The 26,410-nt window shown below is 35.9% G+C and overlaps 1 protein-coding gene across 1 annotated transcript in view; it reads right to left on the bottom strand.

Annotated features, from left to right (window-relative positions):
- Nucleotides 1-364: 364 nt before the first annotated feature.
- Nucleotides 365-26,410, bottom strand: part of QKI (QKI, KH domain containing RNA binding) — a gene marked incomplete at both ends in the record, with an annotated part of 129,365 nt that continues 103,319 nt past the window's right edge. The window contains 3 exons of the mRNA XM_079532620.1: nt 365-390; nt 2,277-2,573; nt 4,875-4,962. Coding sequence (XP_079388746.1) covers nt 365-390; nt 2,277-2,573; nt 4,875-4,962 — 411 coding nt within the window. The remainder of the gene's footprint in view (nt 391-2,276; nt 2,574-4,874; nt 4,963-26,410) is intronic.

Here is a 26,410-nt window from a genome sequence, read left to right on the forward strand (position 1 = left end):
CTTTAAGATCATTTCCAGTTCTACCACAAAAAAGAAGTTTTAAAGCAATTCTTCAAGCCTACAGATTGTGATTTTATACTTTAAGTCAATAAGTATGAACTGCAATGAATTAGGTGATTAGTAAAGCAAACACTATATAGAACACTTAGCAGTCAGTATACTACTATACACTCATAAATTACAGCTACTCTGTAATAATAGGGGCTAATCCAAATTAATAGCACTATTTTATTTTAAATCTATGTGCAAAAAAGTGCAAGTAAGTCACTGACTGCTAGGCCAAGCTTTTCTCAAGGCTGCTGAAACTAAGCATTTGTTAAAATTCAGATCTGATGAAGGATCAGTTAAGACCGTTCTTGAATTCTTAGCCTTTCGTTGGGAAAGCCATACCTAAAGATAAAAGGAAGGGAATTCAAAGTTAGTCACCAACTAAAATTTGATTCCAACACCAATATCCCTGAAAATACTCAAAGGGATGCATTCCTGTTATTTTTAACGGAATTGTTTGAAGGTACCTTAAAGGTGCAGTAGAAAATGGACAAAATATATAACATTACTCATGAACATATTATGAAGAATATTATAATACTATTTACTTGATAATATACTCATGAGTATGTTCATGAGTATACTATGAAATAAAACTCAACCAAAAACTCAATTAATTAATTTAAATCAATGCAAATGCTCAGATAATAGAGCAGATTTCATATACTCACTGATTCCATGCTATGCAAACAGGGGTGTGGTGATTTTTTTTCTCTCCTTTTTCCTTTTTTAAATCAGACTATTTAGAGAGAACCATTTTAGGCTACACACTTCACTCCCAGTTGTGCCTAGAAGAGTGCAATGGCATCAGCTGCCTTTTGGGAGTGATAGTATGAAAGTATGCAAAATTTTGTGAGAAATCAGTGGAAGTTCCCTGCATAATATTAACTTATTACTGTTTCTCTACTTGGCATTAACTAAGCTCAGACGGGGAGATTGCCTGTAACTGCAACTCCACCCCCGGAGACATTGCAAGTGCCACAGTAAGGACTAACAAATCAGGGTGGCGGAGCTGGGAAGAGCATGCACTTGTTTATAGGATATAAATAAATAATGACATTATCATATAGTCATTGGATGTTGGCTACGAGATGGTGCAAAACAAGATGCCCAAAGACAGACCTAATGAATAATTCTGCCCTACTAAAACTTCTACTAGTGCCTCACTAATCCTGAAAGGGAAAAGTCTTAAATACATTTTGTTTTTTACTGCATAACGGGGAAATGCACACAGACAGATAACACAACTCTTCATCATTTAAGTGAAACACTGATTTTTTGCAATACTTTCAACAAAATATTGACTTTGAACCTTATTGTCCAGTGTTCATTAGAGATGTTTAGAATCTGTGTAAATCAATAACTGCCACTGAACAAGCTAAGATCAAAGTTCTATAAAATCAACATTATGCAGTGCCAAGGTCATATGCAATTCAGAACAAACTAACAAGAAAAGATTATTTATATTCTGCAGACAGAAGGAACGAAGTCACTATAGGAACTGTTCGTTCCACACTGACTGGTTAACTGAATTGTCAAGGCTGCTTTATCATTTTCGCCTTCGAACAGCAAGTCAATGTTCTGAAATATTAGGAATGATGGACATTTCAACACAATGTATCTAAATAAAAGCAATCAAAGTTGCTAACTGTATCATCCATTGCTCAGAACTTTTGTTTCCTTTATATTTATTCACAGACAATATTTTCTGCTTACAAAATGATTTACAGCTGAGGAGAGATGGATCAAATGTGTTCTAAATAAAGAATAAAACCCAAACAAACTGAAAAAAACATCTTTCAATTTTCTCCTGTTTAGCTACTAAAAAGATACTACAAAATCAAAAGTTCATTTTTCCAATAATTGCTGGAAACTTACGCTGAAGTTGCCACAAAGAAATCCAGTATTGATGGGAGAACAAATTACATACAATAGACATGAACATATATTTATTTTTTTCTTGCCTATGTACCTACTATCTCATGACACATAAACATTAAGATTTTGTTTTCAAAAATCTTACTAATATGCTAAACACATACATTTAACAATGCAAAACATATTAAAATGTCCACCATCAGTCTTCCTTGGCAACTGTGATATCTTTGAGGCAATAGTGTGCGTGCACTCTGCTGTTTTTTTTTCTCTTTAAGCCCCATGACTTCTAGATGCAAATACCATGAAAGCATACAATGCATTCTGCAGTCATGCACGGATAAGAGTCTTACCTAATACACCACTAGGTTCAATGGGATACTCAAGGATTGATGTAGCTGGTGCCAGCGTGTAGGGGTACTCGTACGGGGTGTAAATTAAACCAGCTTCGGGTCCTGGTGGCACTATTGCAGCGGTGGGATGAGGAGTTCCGTTTGGCATGACAGCGGTTTGTATTTGTCTGATCAAAGGCATTATGGTAGGGCCAGCTGGCGTAGGAGTACGCAGGGCAGCTGGTGGGAGAACAGGCGCAGGCCCAGTAATGATCCTTGGAGCCTGGGCTGTTGCTGCAAGAGAAAAGGCAAGGGCTGCTACAGTAAGCAAAGAAATTCAGAGGAAAGTATGGAGATAGCAGTACAAAACGTGGAAAGAATGGGAAAAAAGGGGAAAAGTAGGAAAGAAGAAAAATAAAAGGAAATCATTAGTACATGCGCTGATCACACAGTGCCAAAGCACACCATTCAAATGCAAACAGCTTTCCATTTTCCAGTGTGATTAAGTATGAACATGCAAAATAAAAAAGCCATTGTAAAACAGTGAGGTAGATTTCTCAAACAGGTTACACAGCACAAAAGCTCCATTTAGACCACATTTCTTCATTTATGCTATAAAGACTGCATGAGACTGAGATGCATGCAGGAGATACAAGGAAAATACTTTCATAATCAAATACAGAGTACAAAATGTAGTGCAACTACAGAGTCCACAGATACTCAGTTATGCAGAGCTACCATAGGAGAGTTCTAAGGTTCTGGATCTCTTATGTTGTATTTAAACATATACACAGTTCCAGTTTCCAGCATCAGTGAAATTAAAGAGGATCCAGAAACAAAACACAATCTCCTCTCCTACCATACCATGAACAAAATACTCCAAAATTATTTTCATGACAAATTCTCCAAGATAAAATGTTTTCTTCTTTTTTTTTTTTTTTTTTTTTTTCTTTTTTTTCTTTTCCTTTTCCATATTCAATTGCTATTTGAAGACTGCTGGCATACAATACAAACAACTTCTTAATCACTAATACAGATCAGCTGGTAACAGTCAAACTAAAGTATTCGTTGTAAAAAGTGTCTCTGCACTAATGCTGATCTACATTAATGTAATTAACTTACAGGTGGTCTGAAAAGAGAAATGAGAAATGTGTGGAAAGATTTTCAGATGAGAGGGTGGAGTTTGTAGGTTTTTTTTGTTTTCTTTTAAACAAAAATGCTCAATGCAAAAATTTAAAAAAAAAAAAACTTTGAACATTTTCAATTCCTTTTTTCATCTGAAATACATTACCATGGATTCTATATCTTAAGTTTTCAGTAAAGACATAATGCAAACAATGAAAATATCTTGTTATCAAAGAGTGAATATTAGCATGGAAATATCTAGTCAGAAAATTGAAAAAACCATCATCCCACCTACACTTAAAATGGACCAATGGGAATAGAGCAGACAAAGAAATTACTCAAATTAATATAAAGGTTTCTATGCAATAACTTGCACCAATATAAACTAAAAGTTATTTTACTCATAAATTTGCAATAAATTGAAGACTCTAATAGGTTTAAAACGGAGCTAGCTTTAGATATTATGGTATTAATTAGGAGGTGAAGACTTATCACCATCACCGTGGTGTTGAAAGCCCTTGCTTATGTACCCTTTCCAATCAGAATAATTACACTGGTATAAATGCTCTCAAATTGACCTAACTGCATTCCAACCTTTAAGCATATTCAACATTGAAATGGAGTTTATGTGGAGAAACAAATTTGCAAAAATCAGTAGGCCCTTAGTGAAAAAGCTGACTTCACTGTCCCTACATTTGATATCAATATCATAGCTACAGCAAAAGTTTACTTTGGAAGAGCATCAGAAATTATGTTTTCAGAAGTAGAAAATTAGATTTTAAACTAGAGAAAATAGTGTGTGTCACATATAATATACATACATATGCTGTCATTAGTTGGTGTATATAATTAATTTTTAAGTGTAAACGTGCACATACATGTGTTTACAAAAGCATTCTCACGCAAATCTAATGGAAGAAATTGTAAAAATGGCTCATTACATCACTGATCCCTGTGAACTCAGGAGTGAAATCAGTTGAATTGCTGGAAAAAACGTAACATTGGGGGGATACATGCAAGCAAGATGAAAGGAAGGAATATAATACAGATAAATGTATTCACAGTATCCTGAACACGTGTAATATTTTCAAACTGATTATTCAATAATAAAACTGAAAAGGTGTCCATATACATATTAAGGAAAAAAAAAAGACTGTAAAATTGAAAAATCTGGCTTAAGGGTTGCATTTTGTTTGAATTATATATCTGTAAATATTTCAACTCAAACTTTTTTTTTTTTTAAATGAGAAAGAGAAAACAAAAATCAAACAAATACAAAGCAAATAGCAACAACAAAAACCACCCAAAACCTGGCAAAACTTATCTCCAAGAGACCCCCTGCAATGGCCACCTACTGTTCTGGTTTATTTATTTATTTAGCAGTGCTTTCCATTCTCCAACTCAGTGAGTCCATTTTCCAGGAAGCAGGCTTAGGAATCAAACCCTACAAAAACACTAGTGTTGCACTGACCCTCAAGATTATAACATGCTTACGTGATTTGATGTTGGCATCTCTGTAGGTGCCATTCAGAATTGCAAGCTCCATCAGCTGCATCTTTTTAAGGCTGTCTTCTCCTTCTGCCTGCATATGAAAAGATAGGAAGAAAGTTCAGGTTATTAATTCACTAGTGCATAAGATCTAAGAGAGCTAGAATAAAACGCCTTCAAGTTTTAACCAAGGAAAACATCTGCTTACCCATTCATCTAAAAAACAGTAAGCTTTTATAACTTCTCATTGAAATTAAGTCCAAATTGCCTATTGTCTACATTAACTAATACTGATATGTATCTTAGAGAGTTTTGCAAAAGACTCGTGCCAAAATTATAAAAACTAAGGTTAAATTCATTTTTTTTCTGAAGTTTTATTATGACAGTTCATATACTCCTGAAGTACCTTCAAAAAGTCCTATTAGCAGATAAGAAGAATAGACACCACAATCTTTTTTTGCAACTTTATTTTAATATGTACCTACATAAGCAATACTGACTGACTGCTTCAGTAAAAAAAAAAAAAAAAAAAAATTATTTGAGAACTTTCCAAACATCAACAACTGCTGTAAAAAGGAACTCAGAATTTTGAAATATAGACATTCTCTGATGAGGATATATCTATCATCTATACAGTATACATTATTCCTAAGTTTGGTTTCAATATATCTCAAGTTATTTACTTTCTATGGTATACTGCAATTTCCATAAATATTATGTAGTATTTAGTAAAAAAAAAAAAAAAAAACAAAACAAAACACCACCACCAAAAAAAACCTATCAACCCTTCAGAAAAACCACTCACTTTTTTAGATACTAACAAAAAAAAAAAAGCTTAATTAGTACCATTCACTATTTGAAGACTAGACATTTTCAGATTTGTTTTTGCTGAAATGCTACCATTTGTTTACACTACATTCTATCAACCAGAAAACAAGATAATGGCATATGAAATCCATGAGATGGTCATCAGTATCTACTTTAATGCTGAGATACCACCTTGCTTCTCATATTCTCTATCATTTCTGAAAGTCTCACTCAGAGGGGAAAAAGGGGCAGCTTACATGTCCCCTGCATTGATTTTCAAAGGTAATGACAGCCTGCATACTGTGCTACCTACTTTGAAAGACGGTCAGATTCCAGAGCCAGTTGTTCGCCTGTCTTAAACTACAACTCCAACAGGTGGTTTTAATTAGGCCTTTGAAGAGCACAGATGATTATGGAAAGCAGAATTAAAAGCCACAAAGAACAGCAATCACCACCAATAATCTAAAAACTATACTACTAAATAACTCCACTATAAAACCGTAGCACTGAAATATCTCATACCAGTTAGGAGTTGAAAGAATATCCATGTTCAGTGGACCCAAAGTATATGGAAAAAAAAATTCAGACAAATTTTAAATAAAAGATTGTTATGCATACTTAACTTCCCAAACATGGAGAAGTAACTTATTAAATTACAAGGGGGCAAAAAAAATGTATTGAACAAAATAAACTACTTCGTGTGAGTGCTGTTCAAGGATCCCCTGCCCCCAGTGGAAGTAACATCTGATTTTTATTTTTATTTATTTTTTTCTCAGATCAACAACTTAAAATCAACACAGTAGATGAGTCAAGACTAAATCACTTTTGGATGTCAAAAACTGAATTCCCAACTGTAATACTGAGGATTTACCTGAACACAAAGATTAAACACATTAACAATTTATGGTGTTGCTATGCACGCAGAATATAATGGAAGAGTTAGACATTATTGTATTTATATATCAAATACCGTATGACAGACTGAACTAATGCTTATATTGGAAAAGTAAACACACATTCAATTAGCATTTTAACTACAAATTAATTGTACAGTTAAGCACTGTGCTAACCAGAAACCTCAGATTACACAGTCATTAGAATCAGACTCTCTGGAATACAAAATGTACTGATTATAGTATGCTTAATGTGAAATCCTCAGAACAGACTTACAATTGACATGTAAAGAATTTCTGCTTTAAATTTATTTTTAAAGATATTCTTACTCCATTGCATCACTGCTGGTAAATTATCTATACTATGTAGTCAACTGTCATGCAATAAAAACAATTCCAAATCTATTGTTCTACCCAAAGACTGAATCTATTAATTCTGGTTATTCTGGATACAGCTTCATTCTTCAAATTTATTTTAGCAATAGTGATTTTTAACATATTAATTCCCCTTTTCTCCTCCACCCTTAATGGTTATTCTTTGCTATTGTTTGTTTGTTTGGTTGCTTTTTTCGCTTGGGTTTATTAACTGAATGCAAGTAACCAGAAAAGCCCTCTCAGTGTCAGCTGTATCTCCCATACTGCTATGTATGTAAAATTGCATACTTCCTCCAAATGAGAGTTCAGGTGATTGATCTGACACTATTAATGAGTCTCAGTAAATGCTGAATCTTTCATTTCATTTGATAGGATAATTTTAGTAACTCTATTATCCTGGATTTTAGACCATGGTGAACGTTTTCCAAATGTAGCTATTTATAGGACAAAAACTTGAAGACATAAAACATTTTTTTTTTTTTCCTTCTGAAAACCTCAAAAGAAGGAGTTATAGCAACTTAAAAGCAATAAAACCCAGACAAAGTGATCCATTTACTTTGGATCTTCAATATTCCTATAGGTCACTATGCTTTCTATGAGAAAAGATGTAGCAGTTACTTGGATTACAAAGTACGTTTACAAAACTAAGAGCAGTCTTTAGCATACAAAACAGACTGAGACCTTCGTTTTTATTCTGCAGATTTAATTCTCTGGAGTACCACTCAGCAGCTGTAAAACTTGTATTCTTTAAACAGGCTCCCAAGCAAAATTTAAAACATTTTTTAAGGATGGTATCAGTGATACCTCACAGGTAGAAGATGAGGACTTGCACTGGCAGATATTAACAGGCCTTTTTAGCTTTAGGAATTTTGTTTCACCTATTCGGCAAAGAATAAATAAATAAAAAAAACAACAAGGAAAACAAACCATACCTTCCCCTACTCCAATACGGGAGGGCATCGCGCCAGGCGCCCAGAAGGTGGCGCTGTGCATTACACAAAGCCCTCGCCTCAGGACGGGGTGTGCTGCCCTGCCAGGGCTGCAGCCCCTTGCACCCTAGCTTGTAGCAGCCGCCTGCCGTCTCCCTTCCAGGTACTAGCCACAAAAGTGGGCAGGACCCTTTCATGCCCTTCAGTCTCTGGTTTAAAGATCTCTATGTGACAAAATTCACCACTAGTCAAAAGCTCCCATTTCCAAGAGGTGGGAAAGAGAAACAGGCCCCGTGTTTTTCTCTGACCTATCCTCTCTTCGTTGCTGACAGATGGATCAAATGAGGCACACCGAAGCAATCTATCCTAGCTGCAGGCATTTCTGCAGGCACTCTCTGTTAAAGCAAAGAGAGGTTGCATCGGGGATACAAAGGCAATCTCTAAAGGGACAGTACGTTTCCTGTACAATAGCTACAACAAAGCTCAGTCATTTGTACCAAGAGGAGGCTACTTTGAGCAAACATCAATAAGGTCACTTAAAGCCAGATTTGCATTACTAAGTTGAAGCTCAAGTGATTGACTCAAACCTCTCATCTTCTTAAATCTTCAGTGCTTCCTTGTATTTCTCCTGTGCAATATAACATGCAGATTACGAAAAAAAAAATCTTAAATGGTATCTTGAAACCTAATTCTTTAAATCTAAGCACTCGCAGCTGCTCACTGAATACAAATACTGGGGAGATGCAATAAATCCTGACAAAGCCAACTATATGCAGACAAGGGTGAGTGGTTGCTGCCCTCCTCATAGCAGCTCAGCTCTACTGGTGCTAGCAGTAAAAAGATCTGAAGGAGATCATAGTCAATTGGTTTTCTAATCCTTATCAGAGGAGGACTGGTGGTCACAAGGTTTAAAACAGTGCTAACAGTTCCTAGTGTCACCTGCACCAAGTCTGTCAGTGCTGCTGTATCTGTAATGCTCACCTAAAACCGATGGAGAACTATTATTTTTGTTGTTGTTGTTAGTTAAAATTACTGTTTGGATTTTAACAGTTCCTAGGAAGATACACCAATGTAACCAAAAGCTATCTTGACTGAGCTCCTTTCTGGGAATGCAAAATGGGAGTATCACCTCACTGAGGAGGAAGATGGAGGCCGTCGTTGCATCTGACACTGGCCCGAGGCCCACCCAGTGAAGAACACAGGATACACAAGGCTCACCATATTGATGCCCACCTAAAACCATAATTCCATCTCCTATACTGGGTAACGCTAGTTGTTTAAGAGAAAACTGTGGAACATCATTATGTAACAACTATTAGTGTGAGCTTGTTTTATGTCACGAACCAGGGAGTTCAGATAGAGCAATCTACTACCTCCTCATGTTTTTCATTGCATTTTCAGTGTACGAGCTTTACTTCAACCCTGCTGAGCCTCAGATATCTTGAGATCCTTGGAGAAATTCTTTTGATTAACTAATATTTCTGAAATTGTTGTATTCCAGGCACTTAAATCCCTCAGACTCTCATATGCATAGTGCATACTTAGGAATACAATACTTTTAAACTTTTCATTCATACACAAAAGGTAGACACACTAGATAGCTAGGCAGATAAAGTGTCAGGCTGGAATGTAGACAAGCACACAGATTCTAAAGACAAGTGCATTCACTGCACTATTCCAATGAAGGACTTGGGGAGACGACAACAACATTGTCCTCAGAAGTGAAGGGCACACCATCAGCTTCTGCATACTGGCAGCTCTGAGGAAAGTGGAATAATGGGATGAGAAGCCTGTTATAACTCACAGTAGATAGAAGGGCACTTTCATAAAAAAAAAAAAAAAAAAAAAAAGGAAAGAAAAGAAGAATCGAGTAGCAATGGATACTACTGAGCAAAGATGAACGAGCGGCGCACAGCTGAGCCAGTCAGTACCCACACTGAGCTGTGTTACTGCTGCTGGACCACACTGAGCCACACAAAGCCCCTTAGGTGACTGCAGCTGCATTAATTCACCAGCCAAACAATCCACTCAGAGATATGACAGTAGACATACTTTATCCTGATAGAGCTCCTTGAGCCTCACAGTTCTTACCAGTTAAGTCTCAAAACGTATTGTGATTCTCACCACTAATAATGGCAGGGAAAGCTTTGAGCCTTTCTATAGAAACAACTCGCACATTTTCCCCTTACAGTAATTACTCTGGAAAATATGACTTTTTTTTTCCAGCGTTCATAGCCACAGAAGTATTCTTATTTAGGTGATGTTAGTGACTGTCATCAGCTTACAAATGTTATGCATGTTGGATGGTGTTTTTGCATGCTGTCACACATTCCTGCACTTCAGCTGGTTTCTCATGAACTGAACTGAGCTCAACCCTAGGAAAGATGCAGCCAGCACAGGCTTTAAAGCAGCAGTCCTTTATCAGATCCATCAGGGCCATCCTTTCAGGATCAGACAAGGAGCAGCAAGTAGGAAGAGGAAGTGGTGGTGAAGAAAAGTGATGCATAAATCATGTGCAAATATAAAGACCAAAAATATGTCTTGGTCTTCCTCAGTTAACTGCAGTGGGTCTTTCCCACCAGGCTGATGACAAGAAAAACCAAGCAGCCCCCGCAAGGCAAGAGCACCAAAAAGCAGTATTCACCTTTCAAGTGCCTCAGCAACTGCATGTACTGGCATGACTGCCAGCCAGACAGCCTTCTCCGCACCACCTTCGGATAAGCAGAAACACTTGATATTCTCAGACAGAACAGACACCTCTTCCACAGCTAATACCTTTTGTCCAAGTCTGTATGCATTTCTCCACATTGCTTCAGGTTGAGAGTTTTGCCAACAGCATAATGTATTTTTAAGTACACAGTCAATGCATTAAATAATTTTACTGCACACAAAACAACTACACTGAAAATTCCTTCCTCAAATAGAAAAGTCATTGGCAGTTGTCACATACAAAGCACTTGCAATTTACTAATTTAATTTGAGTTTTGATAAAACATAATAGCACCACTGAAATAGTTTACTGTTACTGCTCTTGTTTTTCTCAGCCCGCAGGCAGGGCTCTGTCACCCTGCCTTCCCATGTCCTCAACTGCTAGAGCAGACTAGCAGCTGCAGCTTCATCGCCAGCACTCTGACACTCACTTTGACTCAACACGCTGTGGAATGCTTTTATCTAGCTGACAAAGAGAAATGTTCCACTGCAATTCACTTGTAGATCAGTAAGTATTCCAAACATACCATGCGCCAGTCAAACAGTCTTTACACATGAATGTCTCCATTCAGGGACAAAAACCTTCCATTCATAACTGATAAACAAAAAACCTCACAAACAATATACTACAAATTCCTAGACATACACGTATTTAAAACAAAAAGCAGATATCAGGCGTCAATATATTCTAAAATATACAATAAAAGATCACAGGAAAATATACTGGAAACATTGAAGTGAAAGTACACATGCCTAAAATTTACTCTATATTTTAACACCTAAGTTGTGGAAATACCAAAATATCTATGGGAATGCAATCATAGTCAAGATGACATGTAACCAGAAATAAAACAGAAAGAAAAGAGCTTTTTAAAATAATCTGAATCTGACTGCATAAACTACTCATCAATTACCTACTCTAAGATGTCACTTTTGTAAAGGCTCTTATTTCTGGCAAGCTACTCTGTTACCTAGAGTTAAGGAATAAACATCCCCTCAAGAAACCTGACAATCACTCGTAAGTTTCACATGTCTGGAACATAAATATAGATAGTTAGAAGCTGTTGGTAAACATACATCGTTTAAACTTCCTCATTCTTGACTGTATATTTCTGATGGTGATGGAGCAGATACAACATAACTGAGAATTCGCCCAATAATTGTTTTCTGGCATAACTCAGCAGCTCTTCTTGTATTAGAGGCAGCTTCCCCAAATACTTTTCAGACAAAGTAAAAGAAATCACTCCTTTAAAACCAGCCATATTTCTTAGAACACTGTATGCCACTAAAGACTCTATGGCACTGAATATGCAGCATCTTGTAGCTCAGTTATTTCTTTACTTCCATTTCAACACTGATGCACACTGCTATGTCTGTGAAGACAGGCAAAGATAAATTAGCATCATTATTTCTTCTGGGCAACACAGCCTGCTTATCTTCTTCAAAGCAAGCTCTCAGTTCAAATGATATGCAAAGAAGACTGTGCTGTTTCACTTGACAAATTCATTGGTCATAATGTTAAAGATATACTAGGAGGAAAAGGCAGCATATCTTTTTACACTTTCTGTCACCTTATCTGACACATCCATGTTTAATCATGATACTTGGCTTACCAGTTATATTTGAGTGTCCCCTCTCCCCCCCACACACCTTCTATTTCTGCAACAGGAAAATACAGATAAGGTACAGAAAAATCAGCATGAAGCATATTTTATAAGCCAAACTGAAATACAGTACCAGTGGAACCTAGGGGCTGTTTCACCATACACCTTCTAGATACTAGTTGCTAATATATTGAAAAAAATATCGCCTGAAGCATTCTGTTTGACCTTAATGGACTTTTATGCTTGTCCCAAACAATTACTGAGAACAGTCATAAGGGGCTGATATTTAACTCACAGGCTTTTGGGCTTTCAAGGAAATAACAGCCCTTGGATTGATTATATTGGACACTCAACAGTAATTACTTCCAGAATTTGCGTTTTGTTTAGCACTTTTTTTGGAATTATCATCTGTCTTTTCCTCATATCCTAACCATTCAAGTGTTAATGACATGAAGCTCCACACACTGCACTCGACAGGAACAGCGAACGACAAAGCTCCAGAAATGCCTTTCATGACATATATACACACATCAGCCCATCTCTAATATTAAAAGGAAACAACATTTATACAGCTCCCTCTACAGTGTTTTGAAAAAGACATAATTATTCTGGAATACATTAAGATGTATTTATTAATATATGTATTAACATTCAGATGAAATAATTATCAATAATGTGATCTATAGCATTAGATCTATTTTAGCAATGTGAAAACCCAGTTAAACTTTCAGAGCTGAACACTATTTTTGGTGTTTCTAATTTTGGAGTGCTAGACTTCTTCCCCAGTGGTTAGTTTAATTCTGAAAAAGAGAGTTAAACTATACTCACACTGAATGGGATGCCACCAGACAAGCCTGTAAATATACATTTCCCATGTAAGGCTCTACCAGCAACATCTTAAGTACCACAAACATAACAGGAATCAGAACGGAACAGAAATCAAACATAACCCATATTATGCAGACCGTTATTCCATCTCTAGCTTTTGTAACAGAGTGAACCATGCCAACACACTCTGAGATTGTGTTGATGCATTCCACTTTTACTGGGACAAATGTTTTAACCCATGTTGTATGCACAATATATGATAAAAAATAATTTCTCTAATTTACGCTTCACAACTACATACAGTAAAGGCAGTTTCTCTAACAGGTACAGATAAGAGACAGTCGTTAGAAAAATAAAAATGGGATTGTTATTAAAATACTTGTACACTGGTCTAGCCTGACCTGTTATTTATTTTGATATCTCAGGAGTTTTCTATTTGAGTTTATACAATGTAAACAGCTCTAAATTTCTCTTAGGTAAAGCAAAGACACTGAACTCAGACATCATATTCTCCACCTCCCAAAAGAGCCCACTACATCAAAACCAGCATTTTGTTGCAGACTCCAGTGCCAGTTAATTCTGTTTCCAGCTATGCTAATACTTTAGCACATAAACAAAGCCTTTCATCCTCAAAATGGTATTGAAATATGACCCCATATTTTCATATGTAAAACGTGTCCTTTATGTTTTTAATCAGTTCCCACATAAAAATAATAATAACAAAAGTGTAAGAGAAGTGACGCCTTATTTTAGATCAAAGTTAGTAATCTAGAAAGAATGTGACAAGTTCTCTCTTTAAAGCAACAAAAGAAAAATAACTGCTGGTGAGAAAACACTGGAAAGACTTCCTGCAAATAAGGGTACATTCTTCAAGCGTTCCATTAAACACAGGATTCAGGGTTGCAATTGATGTCACGCAGAAATTCAGGCTGTGGCACTGACTTTTAAGATATTTTTATTTTCAGCTTGAAATGCCCTGAAAGGATAATGCTGACCAATCAAAACAAAATTATGTATTAGAATAGAGAGTAAAATCACAAACGTTTGGCTTATCCAATTCCAAGATTTAGGGAACAGAAGTCTTCCAGCAGCTTCACTGACTATCACTTACATGTTCAACAAGAATTGTGACAGGGAAGTGTGATGAGGTAACCAATATAAAAAAATATATCTGTTTCTGCATTTCACCTGCCCCTCCTTTGGTAGTATTTTACATAACTGTTTTATTTCCAGCAGAACAGATTGAGCAATGGCATGGTTTTATTGACGCTTTTTCTTCTCTCTGTGTGGTGGAGTAGTCTAGTGACAAATGACTGAAATGTATAAACAGGACAAATGAGTTTGAATAAAAATACCACTCAGAGAAATGTGTAATATTGAGATATAAAAATACATATATTTAAACCTAAGATGCACAAAAACACAACGGACCTGAGACTTAAATTTCTAGAGTAACTGAGGAAGCACCGTAGGGACAGATGCTTTATGCTTAGGGACTTTATGCTTTAACTAATTCTCAACAGCTGCTAAAATGTGAATGAGTACTAAAAGTTCACAATTAATTTCAGCTGCTTACAAGCAGAGATGCAAGCCACAGATCTACTGACTGTAATAATAGGGCATATGTGTCTTATATGCATTTTACTGCTACTCTAATATAAATGTCACTCTCTAAAAATCGAAGTTAATTCTTCCATAAACACTGCAGACGCCTGTCCTACTTTCCTTGCACCCTCAGAGCAGACGGGGCCCACAGCAAGCCAACAGGACTATTCCAACTGGCTGGGCTCCCCTCGCTCGCGGCTGGCTAAAACCTGCTTTCACACAGTTTAAAAATACAGAGATGTGAAAAAAAGAATTGTGTGCACTCTCTTTAGCGGACAAATATGTCAATCATATGACCTTCCATTTGAAGGCTCAAGCTGCTCCAAGGCAGTGTGTTGCTAGGGAGAAGGCTTTCTTTGCTATTTATTGAGCTTTCTTTTCAGCTTTTTGAGACTACCCAATGATTATTTTCCAGAGACAGCAGCAAGAACACAGTGCTGCCTAGCCAAGACTATCAACAAAGGGCCTTTGATGCACGCTTCCCAAAAGCATTACCCCACTGCACACCGTGTGACCAAGGGACAGCGCTGCTGTGTCCCAGCAGAGTTGCAACCTGTGGCTATCCCAGGAGCGCCAGCTACCAGAACTCCCCATCTGTAACAAACTGCCAGAGCCATCTTGGAGCCCAGATAGCCCTGAAAACCTGCTCATGAGGAGTCAAGGGAAGGCATGAAAGTTTCTACCGTCAGTTTGTATCATTATTTTCAAAGTAGCTCTATGCAAGTTTAGCATTTTAAAAGCCTCAAAGGGCAAAGTTTCACACATTTAGCCAAGACACTTTTGAAACATGCATATTACAGAAAAATATACATGGAGCATATTTTAATTTTTAAATAATTTCATTAATCTTGGGCGTCAACTCTTAACAGCTTCAATTACAAAACATTAGTGTATTCCAAGTAAATCATTAAAAACCATGCCATATACTTCATTTTCCTATGACTGTCCCACAGATGTAATAATCATTTTACTTCTTCTGTTAAAAAAAGTGCATATATTTCCAGCGTACTTCATTTAGGTTAATTCAAGCATATGGAAGTCTTATTTCAATTATTTATTATTCATTCTTGAAAAAAAAAAAAATAAAAAATCCTGGAGTTCAAAGCCAAAGTAAGACATATTGATTGCGGCCCTGATTTGTTTAAAATCAACATCACTGCATTTTTATCCTTCTAGTTGCTCTTTGCTTATCTTTCATTTTTAAAAACTCTTCATTCTCTTCATTTCAAGATCACCTTATTCTCTTACCCAAGCACTCTGCAGGCTGTATACTGCAATCAGTCCTCTGCACTTAAGAGAGACAGTCCTCTAGAAAGTTACTCCAGAGAAGGCTATGTGCTGAAGTCTTCTCTGAAGAATACCCCTTGTCCCCTGTTGCATATTTGGGCTGAAGACAGTCATTGTAAATACCACTTGTCTTCTTTCCTAATTTGAAGTTGAAGAAGGTTTTTCTGCACTAAACACAACTAAAGATACTGAATACAAAGTACTGCATACATACACAAGTGCAAGCCGAGGAAGTCTAACTTTGAAAATTTGAAATATGAAAATATATTAAAAGAAAGAGCTGACTTGAATCCATTTTCTCAATCATATTTGAATGAACAACATGATATAACAATAATTTAAGTCTAATTTTCTTAGAGTGAGATAATTATATAACAGGCCTATCTTAAATAATTAATTTTTTCATCATTCCCCTGCTGCTCCACATACTATTTTAAAAGTCTGCCTCCTCAGCAGAAACACAGGCACAATGCTAAAGTAACCATTTAGCAGGACATGTATTAAAAATTTGATCAAATTTCACTGTGAGTTCAAGTCTATACTGGGACAGAAATAAACAACAATCAAGACTTCTGTGCTTCCATTTGTTGCTGAATTTAGCGTATTCTATAGTGTTGTATCTGAACAGCTCGCTGGAGATTCTGAATCATGCATTACACTAAAAATTCATCTAACAGTTTTCCTTATTGAACTGCCGAGTAGTACCTGAACCGTGGCTGAAACGCTCAGCAGTAACCAAGCCAAGCTGGATGAATGCTGTCATGTCACACTTAGGGAATCATTTGCAATAAGATAATCCTACAATATTTCTATGTGGGAGCTCCTCTGTAGCTTTTCTACTAACCTTAAATGTGAAATATGTATTGTATCAGTTTTGTGGAGAAATATTAAAAAATGAAATCCATCCTAATAATTCCAAGCTTTTCAAATGATAATTTCCTTCTTTCCTACATGTTCACTGCCAATGCTTTGCACATCAATCATTGCAAACTGAATTTTCAGTTTCATTTCAGAAAGATTCTTGAATCCTTCTCATTTTCCCATTTCTAGATTTCAATCTTGTTCTTCAAATCTTTACCCATAAATCTGTTTCAATATTGTTCAGGCTGCAGTTCTCTGAGCACTTATTATTCTAATCCAATCATTATAAGAAAGCATCTCTTTCCATTTAGATACCTGAAATAAGTACAATGAAACTGTCTTTCAGAGATCATAAAATTATCATTTCAAATTCCAGTAGACAAGGTACACACCTGTAAGTAAAAGCAGCTTAAAATATACTCTCTACAACAGGATAAATCACCCAGACCCCTCTTAATCCTCTGAACTGTGGAATCTCATGAATATTCCAAATACCCAAATTCACATATTTTAACTTAATGGATACTTATGCACAATATTTTGCAACAAAAAAAATTACTTTCATGCACATAAAAATGATTTACGGAGACAAAAAAAGAAGAAAAAAAAAAGAAAAAAGAAAAAGAAAAAAAATTAGGAATCGCACCTAAAAAGGGCTGCAAGTTTTTTGACTCTAAAAGTAAATTAAGAATATTTATGTTCTCTTCATCACTGGGAAGAGAGGAAGTTCTTTTCCTTAAGTCAAAGAAAATATAGACAGCAAAGATCCAAAAAGACTGAAAAGCACAGGCAATTGTGAAATGATTCAAAAAGGGACTTTTGTTTCTAGAATGTGTAGAACTAAGCTCCAGTGTATTTGCACATGGCTGAGTTCAGTAAACAGAGACCTTTAAAAACTGAGGCTGGAATGGAGATCAATCAGATAGGGAACTTAGAGAGTTATTTGAGTGGAAGCACATACTTAAAACAAAAAGAACGCAACAGATGATGCTAAAATGCAAAAAATTGTTTTTATCTAGCCTACAACTTCTGGATGATTAGGCAGAGGACTTCTACTGCTGTCAAAGAAGTCAACTGATTAAAAAAAGGGAAAAAATCTCAGCACTTCCGTGGTACTGCAAGTCGATACAACTAACTGGCAATGGTCACAATCCTACTCTGTTTCCTCACTTTTGCCCTCCTGTATCAAACATTATACCCACACCTGAGCCATATCGACATGTGAATCTGCAAAGAATGTTTATTTTAGGCCTGAGTAGTTTTCTGTCAGCTAAAGGGGAGTTGAAACCTTCCCAGCAAGAAGCTGTCAACTGACACAGCTCCATGTGAAATTAGTATTTAATTCTGAAGATCAGCAAACTAATTTCCAAACTAGAAGCATGGTATTGTCTTTTCTAATTGAGGGTGAAGCTGCAATTTACCACTTTACAACCGATTTATCTTCATATTAAATTATCTCAGCTCATTCTTCTTATTTCTCTAACTCATACAATACTTTTTAATTTTATTTTACCAATTTCTCTTTATTTATAGTCATTCTTCTTACTGCCGGTCTTCTGTGGAAGAACACTACTACTGCTGCCTTGACCACTGGTACTAATCATGCTCTTCTTATTTTCTACCTTAAACTATGTGAATTATTCTTTCTCCATTTGTAGATTTGCTCTTCTGAAGCAAAGGCTACAATCTCAGCCATTTACTTACTAGTGTAAATATTTACTAACATTCATGTTTTGCAGAGACCTTTGAGCTTTGATATTTGCACTCCTAAGAAGCACTGAAAGAACTCTATTTTAAATCTCTCCTGAAACATAATCATACTAAACTAGTAATTTTTACATTGTAGGCCACCAACTTTAAATCCACACCAAATATATAGTATATCCTTAACACTTAGAAAGCTGAGCACCCCCCCAAAAAACTATTTCTTGATATTGATCTTTCTGTATTATATTCTTCTGTATTACATTCTTCTATATAACTACAGTGAGTGAGAACTGATTTTTTTCAGCCAAGAACTGTATGTCTTGGGACAGTGCACTTTATTTTCATGTCTCTGCATGCAGTGTTAATGTTTGCATAACAACATGTAAAGTCTGATTCAGAGTTCAGTACCAGTATGCATACATAGCTTCCACTCCCAAAAAGCTTATTATGAAGTCAGTGACTACATAAAAAGAAATGTAGAAAGATACAAACTTAGGGAATCTAAAGATCAGAAGCCAACGTGACAATGTCCTAGAAGAAGCAAAGTTATATGAAAAATGAATAAAAATAATTTAAATGATTTTATCAGAAAAGAGAGGGTTGTGCCTTGAGAACAAACATGCTACCCTACTAGTCTAGGGGAACTCATACTTCTTTGATTCTCTGGATTTCCAGACCAGCAGTAGCAAGAACCCTAGAAAACATAACAAACTAAACACAGGGAATTTTTCATAGCTTCCCGCTTCTTCCCTCCTGTATTCCCATTTTTTGGTGCCTATTACCTGGACAGTCCTCTGTGTTCTGCTGCTTGTGAGACACTCAGTACGGCGATGTACCTCTCCAAAATCAGCAGAAAATTTTTCAGGTTATTTCTCTATTATTTAGCAAATAAAATCAGGTTACAGAGAAGCCTGACAAGTGCTATTTTGTTACGCTCATCCACAAAGTAAGTAGTTGAAGTCTGCAATTGTGCTCAGCAGCGAAGCAGAAAGATTTTGCTTCTAACTAACAGTTGGCATCACAAATTCATTCCTCAGTAAGTCCAACTCAGTTATGCCTGAGACAGCATAATAGGCAAGTTGTCTTATACAGAGTCTTTTATATATATCATACAATTGGATAATAATGCCAAAAGGTTTCTCTCTGCACTGCTCAAGATAAAATACAGAATATGCTTAAAAAAAAAAAATAAAATCTGATTTCTAACAGGATGAGTAGATGCATATCCTTCTATCCTCACAATTCCATATCCCTCTCTAGAATGAAGGAAGATATGTTACCGATGCAAATGATGAGTACTTTTCAGGTTATGAAAAACCTTCTTAAAACAAAGAAACAAAAAGACAACAAAAACCCAAAACACCACAAATCATTACGTAGCAATTCTATGTTCTCAGTTTCTACTCATGGAAGAGCTAAGATTATACAAGATCTTAGCAAAACTAAGGTAACACAATGAAGCCCAGGTTTCAGTTATAAATAACTATCAGATATCTTTATCTCGATACCTGAATTGGCAAAAGAAACAAACAAAACCACTGGTTTAAACTGCTCCTGTGCTCTCACTGTCACTTAGGTCCATCTTAGCTGTAAAAGTCAAGCAGAGGATGAAAAGGAAGAAGGCACAAGACTTGAACTAAGATAGGGCCCGAGAAAGACCAGCGAGCCTTTGGAATCAAAATTCAGAAAAACAAGAAAAAAAATCACTCTATGAAATTTGAAGACTACAGACAAACACCAATGAGTTTTGCAGAGCTGCTGTAAGGTATTTGTGCTATGTATCTAAATTATGCTAAGTTCAACCCAGTAGTCTGCACTGTTCTCAGTAGCACCACATTTCCTGCACTAACTTTTTAAAAATGCAAACAGTATTCATAGTTTCATTCTCAAAAGACACTTTGCAAACACTTAGATAATACCATTAGAATTTGCTGCAGATCATCTAAGAAAGTGAGGGGATAATTTTTGAATACACAGAGCCTACAACACATTTAATATGGGAAAACAATACTTTTAAATGTAACTTGAACTGCTAAAGTTCAGAGTATCAGTACTAGCAAATGCTACTCTTGTCTTCATCTAATTTCTTTGGAGATAGTTCTAAAGTTTCATAGAAACATTACCCCGAGGCCACCAAACAGAATTTCAGCTGCATCATTAGTAACAGTTTAAGAATTTGTTAGAACAGAACAGCTGTTCAGCTATTGAATCACCAGCACAAATTTACTATTTACAGGATTCCTACTAGTGATGTAAGATTCTTATGAAGGTGTTACACTTCTACTGCTGAAGTAGTAAAAACAAAAGCCTAAGTTATGGACATAACAACAGTTACTGCTCTCGTCTTAATTAGTTCATCCACAATATCTTAATATCAATGAGCTAAGATTTGAGATACATACTTACATAGGGAAGATCACAGGGAAACATTTAAGCATTTAAGTTTATTCTATAAACCTAATGTAAGTTATTTTTGAGAAAAATGCTACACCAAGTATAACAACTCCTACCATATCAATTTTAAAATCGAATATCCAAGAATTCAAGTGCATATCAGCTTCCCCATTTCCTACTGTGAGTGGGTGAGCAAATTTCACAGTGGTCAGAAGAACATTAACACATGCTTCCAAACAAATAGTGCACAACACTGGCCATCAGTTCTTACTAGCACAGCTGACTTCTTGAGCACAACTGAAGGTTAAGCAAGCATAAGTGATGCTCATCCGTTGAGGCATTTGTGAAAGCAGAAAGTCCATCTTCTCACATTTCAATAGCATTGGTGCTGACAAGGAAGTCAGCAGGTCAAAGCCCAACTCCCTTCAGAGAGAATGCAAGCCTGAGCTGGGAAAATATTTACATGTGACCTGAAAAAAAAACAGTCTGAAGGCCCACAGCACCTTATTTGTTTTCAAAGGAAACCTTCACTGCCCTCCTCCCCTACCAGAAGCAGACTTGACAAGTGTTGCAATAAATATTACATGCAGAGGAAAGTTGAAATCAATAGCAGGTTAATGTTTATTGAAACAATATAGAGAACCATTTTTAATAGCATTATTTGAAAATAGATCTAATCTAGCAAAGGAAATTCAATTTATATTTAGAGCAATCAGATTTTATTTTTTTACTCCAGAGATTCGTTGCAAACTCAAGTCTCTGAAAATGTGCTTACTGTACTGCATTTAGCAGAAATAGTTTAGCCTTAATAAGCCGATAGCCTGCACAGGAGCATGGATCAACTCATTAAGAATGTAAACAGCTTTCTAACAGTCTTCTTTGCTGTTCAGCCTATGCCAGAGAAAGCAAGGATCTCTCCCCTAAAACCCGTAATTTATGAGTTTATTCAAACTCGCCAAATTGCTTTAAGTAAACGCCTCTTATATTTGAAAATTCCCATGGCAACTCATTTAGTTTGGCAGGAAGGCAGACCCGAATTCAATCCTTTTATCCTCCAGCTAAACCATTACAATGGTAATTCTGCTCTGACACTCTGAAGAGACTGCTAATTACTGTACTCTGGTCCCCAGACAGATTTCCCATTCAGATTAAAATGGCTGTGCAGAGCAGAGAACAGGAGCAACACCTCTGTGTACACGAACGGATGTACATTCCTGTTACAACTTTTTACTGGAGGGGCTCCACCACTGCAAAGACAAAGCATCTCTACGCAAGGAAGTTTGGCAGAACAAAACATTAGGAAGGAAATAAAAACAAAGAGCAGAACGGCAAAGATGGCAATTCAGCCACCAACTGCAGCAGTTGGTCTACTGAAGGTATTTGATCACCTCACAAACAAAACAAATTTATCTTCTGTGACTTGCTCCCACACACTGGATATAACAATAAGGTTACATAAAATGGTGCTATGTGTTGTGTGTTATACGGATGTATAAGTGTCCACTCTCACTGTCACCACAACATCTCAGTTTTTATAAAGCCACCCATGTCCTTTCAAAGTATTGAGAACTTCTTTTCTCCCTCCCTTTGTCACTTTTAATCAGGAAAGTGAGAAGGAAACTGATGACTGATCCCTCACTCTTCTCTCTAGCTGTTCCCACTTCCATTGAATGCAAACAGCAATTCAATTCTGAACAGAATAAACATTTACTGTCTCTGAGCCAGTACTAGAAAAGCTTAAGCTCTAATTCTGTCTTCTAAAAAGGACAAGGACAGTGCCATCCCATAAAGTTTTTTTTGCTTAGCACTGTGAAGAAGTAGAAATCTTTTTTTTTGTTGTTTTGAAAAGGAACAAGAATGGGAAGGCATGAGTACCACAAATGGAAAAGTAAGCCCATTGGAATATCTCCATGAAACAAATCAAACAAGATGAACATTCTCCCTGAACAAGTTCCTAGCAACTTTCAAAAGGAAACTAGGAGGAGGGCACAAATGCAATGCATTACAATGGGCACCAACCCATGAATCTTTACATAGACTATTAAAAGCTCCAAATTACAAATCAAAGAACATTGTAACAGCTAGTAAGATGAAAAGATGCACTAGTGTAACATTGACCTGACTTATATGTTTGTTAAGCTAAGCATTTGATATTTGTGAAAAAATCAGATCAAAGAAAAAAAAAAAAAAAGAAAGAAAAAAGGTGCAAAATACCACCTTTGGTATGTTTATGTTTTCCACAGATGATCCTGACCTGAATAGCTTTTGTTTCGAAGGGCAGTCACTATAATCCTTTTTAGAAATTCAATTAAAAATTATGCATATACAAAAGGAATCTATTCACATCTATTCACAGCTGTTAGGAATGAAGTACCACTTCAACTTCATGGGCTGCCATGGGCTTCTGATCGAGGTGGCCAAACTGTCATGCAAGATACTAGCATTTGTTTTCAAGATTGACTGTCTTGCAACACTCTTTAATAGGGCTTCAGAACTTTAATATGCATAAAAAATCCATGTAGTGAACGTTGTGAAGACAAAGCTTAATTCTTATACTTAGCATTGCGTTTCCTTCAAATACTGCAGCTGAAAAGATTGCTTTGTCAGCTTCCGCTCAAGAGATCTCCATTTATCACTATAGGCAAAGACCACTTTTTTCTACAATTCAAATTGTTTTGACATTTTCCCATCAGAAAGTATTGCTGCAGTGAAATGAAATATTTTCATACTATAACTGCTAGATTACCTTCTAAGTTCTCAGTGTGTACGTACACATTTATTTTCTTTTTTAAACAAGCATTGCAATTTTGGAATGACGAGCTAAAGAGAACTTTACATCCTGTCATATAAAAGTATTCAGTTTAGCTGTGAATGTGTAATTTCAACATTAATCATAATACATATAGTGTAATATATCCAACATATCTTGAGCTATATTACAGTCAAATATGTTATAAAATATATTACAACTGGAATATGTCTGTGAGAAGCTTAAGAAAGTATAGATACTAAATCAGAGCCATGTGAAAAGAATGGCATGGTGTTGATAAATATTTTATGGATGATGAAATCAACTACATGCAATGCTTTCTAATTCAATTTGGGGGAACACAACTGAAGTTTTACATATCTCATGGTAAGGTAACGGTCAAGAAATCATTTCTGGGAAAAATTCTCCATGGAGCCATCATGGCAAAAACATTCTGTAGCAATAATGCTCAAAAATCTGAATCAGTTAACACTAAATTTAAACTATTCTGGGAGGATTTTTTTTTTCTGTGTGTGTGTGTTTTCTGTCCCCCATACTTAAGCCTTTTGCAAGTTGATGTCTTTACAAAATTATCCATAGAAGAAAACTCTCCCATGTAACCTCCAGAAACTGAAGCTAGGTAGCATAAAGATGATGTACTCCTGTTCCCAACATTATTCCAGAACACAATTAGAGCCACATATGTTTTTTCGAAAGCAGTCTAGGAAATCTTCACAGATCTTACAATGAAATAGTTTTCTAGAATCAGAAAGTCAAAACAATGTAACAAATCAATAATATTATATTTCCTATTTCTGAAAACAAACAAACAACAAAACAAATTTCTGTGAATGCCAGCAAGCTTCCGAAACAAAAACAGCTGAGCTATATTGAGACAAGAAATGCCATTTTTATCTTAAATGGAAGTTATTCTTGAGAAGAGGTTCAATATTTTAAAGAAATTAAAAAGGAAATGTAAAAAAGGGATTGGACATTCATCTGATTAGTGATAAAGAAGAATAAGTGCAACTACTTTTTATCTTCCAAAAGTCTGTTTAGAAATTAACAGGACAGTCGTAACAACTGGAGCATACTGACTTGTTTGCATATTTAGAAGGATATTCTGCTGATGTGAAACCATCACTGCTGCACATCATAGCACATGGTATGTTGATACTTACGACAGTCCCCACCTCCAGGATCAGAAACTACAGCCTACACTTGCTGTCTATGGGCATTTGATCTTGAGCAAGTTTCACCTTCCAGAGGCAAAAAATATCCTTTGTACAAAGAAGAAAGACAAAACTGCATCCCTTTGCAATCACTGTCCAGGATTTGTAGCAAACACGAAAACATGGAAAGTTGACTTTCCTTCATGAATCATTTAAAACCTGGCATCTGATATCATGCAAGCGTATTGATACCAAGAGATCTGGATCTCAGAATCAAAACAGCTGCTAGTATTACTGCAAGATTCCTTGGATGTTCAGTGGTATAAATCTGCCCTGAGAAAGAAGTGGCAAAACCACCATGAACTCCAACAATAGTTTCTGAATTCTGCATATGGAAATTTCATTTTTAAAGCAAGAAAAAATATATTTTGTTAGCCTTACTAATACAGTATGTTTGAAAACAAAGAAAGTTTTGAAAATACTTACTAAGATATGTGAGAAAAAAATAGTAGAAAACATGTAATTTCAGCAATACACAAGAAAAATGAACTCGACAAAGACTTAAAAGCTTCTCACTAATTGCTGCAATCCAAGCAACACCACTTTCCAGTAACATTTCATCTTTCACTTTCCAGGACAGTTTGCCAGTCCTAAGTTTAACTTAATAGTATGTTATTAATGGCCCAGTCCAATTGACTTAAGCTATTTTAAATAGTTAGCTCCAATCTCCTACATCATGCTCACCTACGTTTCTTCTGATAAGAGAGTCCAGAACATTCTTACATTAAAATCAGCCTATAAGCAAAATATTAAAGAAAATCTCATTAGTTCTATACTGCATGCTCGAGTATTTTCTGTACTGTTTAAAAGAACACATTTTCTACTGAATAGTAGTTGGAAAATCCTGATCACTTTCCCAACCATTAGAATTTTCTGCAATCTGACATCAAAATAGCATAATGAAGAGAAGCTTGATGAGTATAAATCATCAGTCAGCATTAAACTACAGATGTTTGTATAACAAGCTTTATTTTTGTATAATCAGAATCTAGATTTCAAAACTAACACTGGCAATACAGCATACTTTAAATAGCTTGAAAGGGGAAGCACTTACTGGTTACTTTACTTTTACTGCAAATAAAAATCTTTGCAATTCCAAGATCGTTCCAGAAAGCACTGCTAACAACACTTATACATAAAGCAATCTGACCTTCTTAATATTCCAGCTTTATTTAATCAAAAATGTGACAGAAATGCAGGACAGCAGATCTCTACACTATGTCTCTCCAAGAACCACAATCCTATAAGTAGCATTTCTTTCACTTAGGGTAAACGCAAGGCTGTGATTTCAAAAAAGAAAACCAGCTGAATAAAAAACACAACTTTCGATACTCAAGATCAGAACATGTTAAAACATGTATATGCAAAGTTAATATATACATATGCATTTATGTATAAAACTCAGAAAATTCTCTGACAAGAAAAAGTATAGTTATTTTGAAAAAATTTCAAATTCAAAAATGTGAAGTAAAATAGGAATCTAAAAGACTAACGGTCACTAGAAATGAAAGGTAAGAAAAGCAATGCATCTTTACACAACATCACAGAATGGCCAGGGTTGG

Source organism: Tetrao urogallus (genome assembly GCF_951394365.1).
Source record: "Tetrao urogallus genome assembly, chromosome: 2".
Classification (NCBI taxonomy): Eukaryota; Metazoa; Chordata; class Aves; order Galliformes; family Phasianidae; genus Tetrao; species Tetrao urogallus.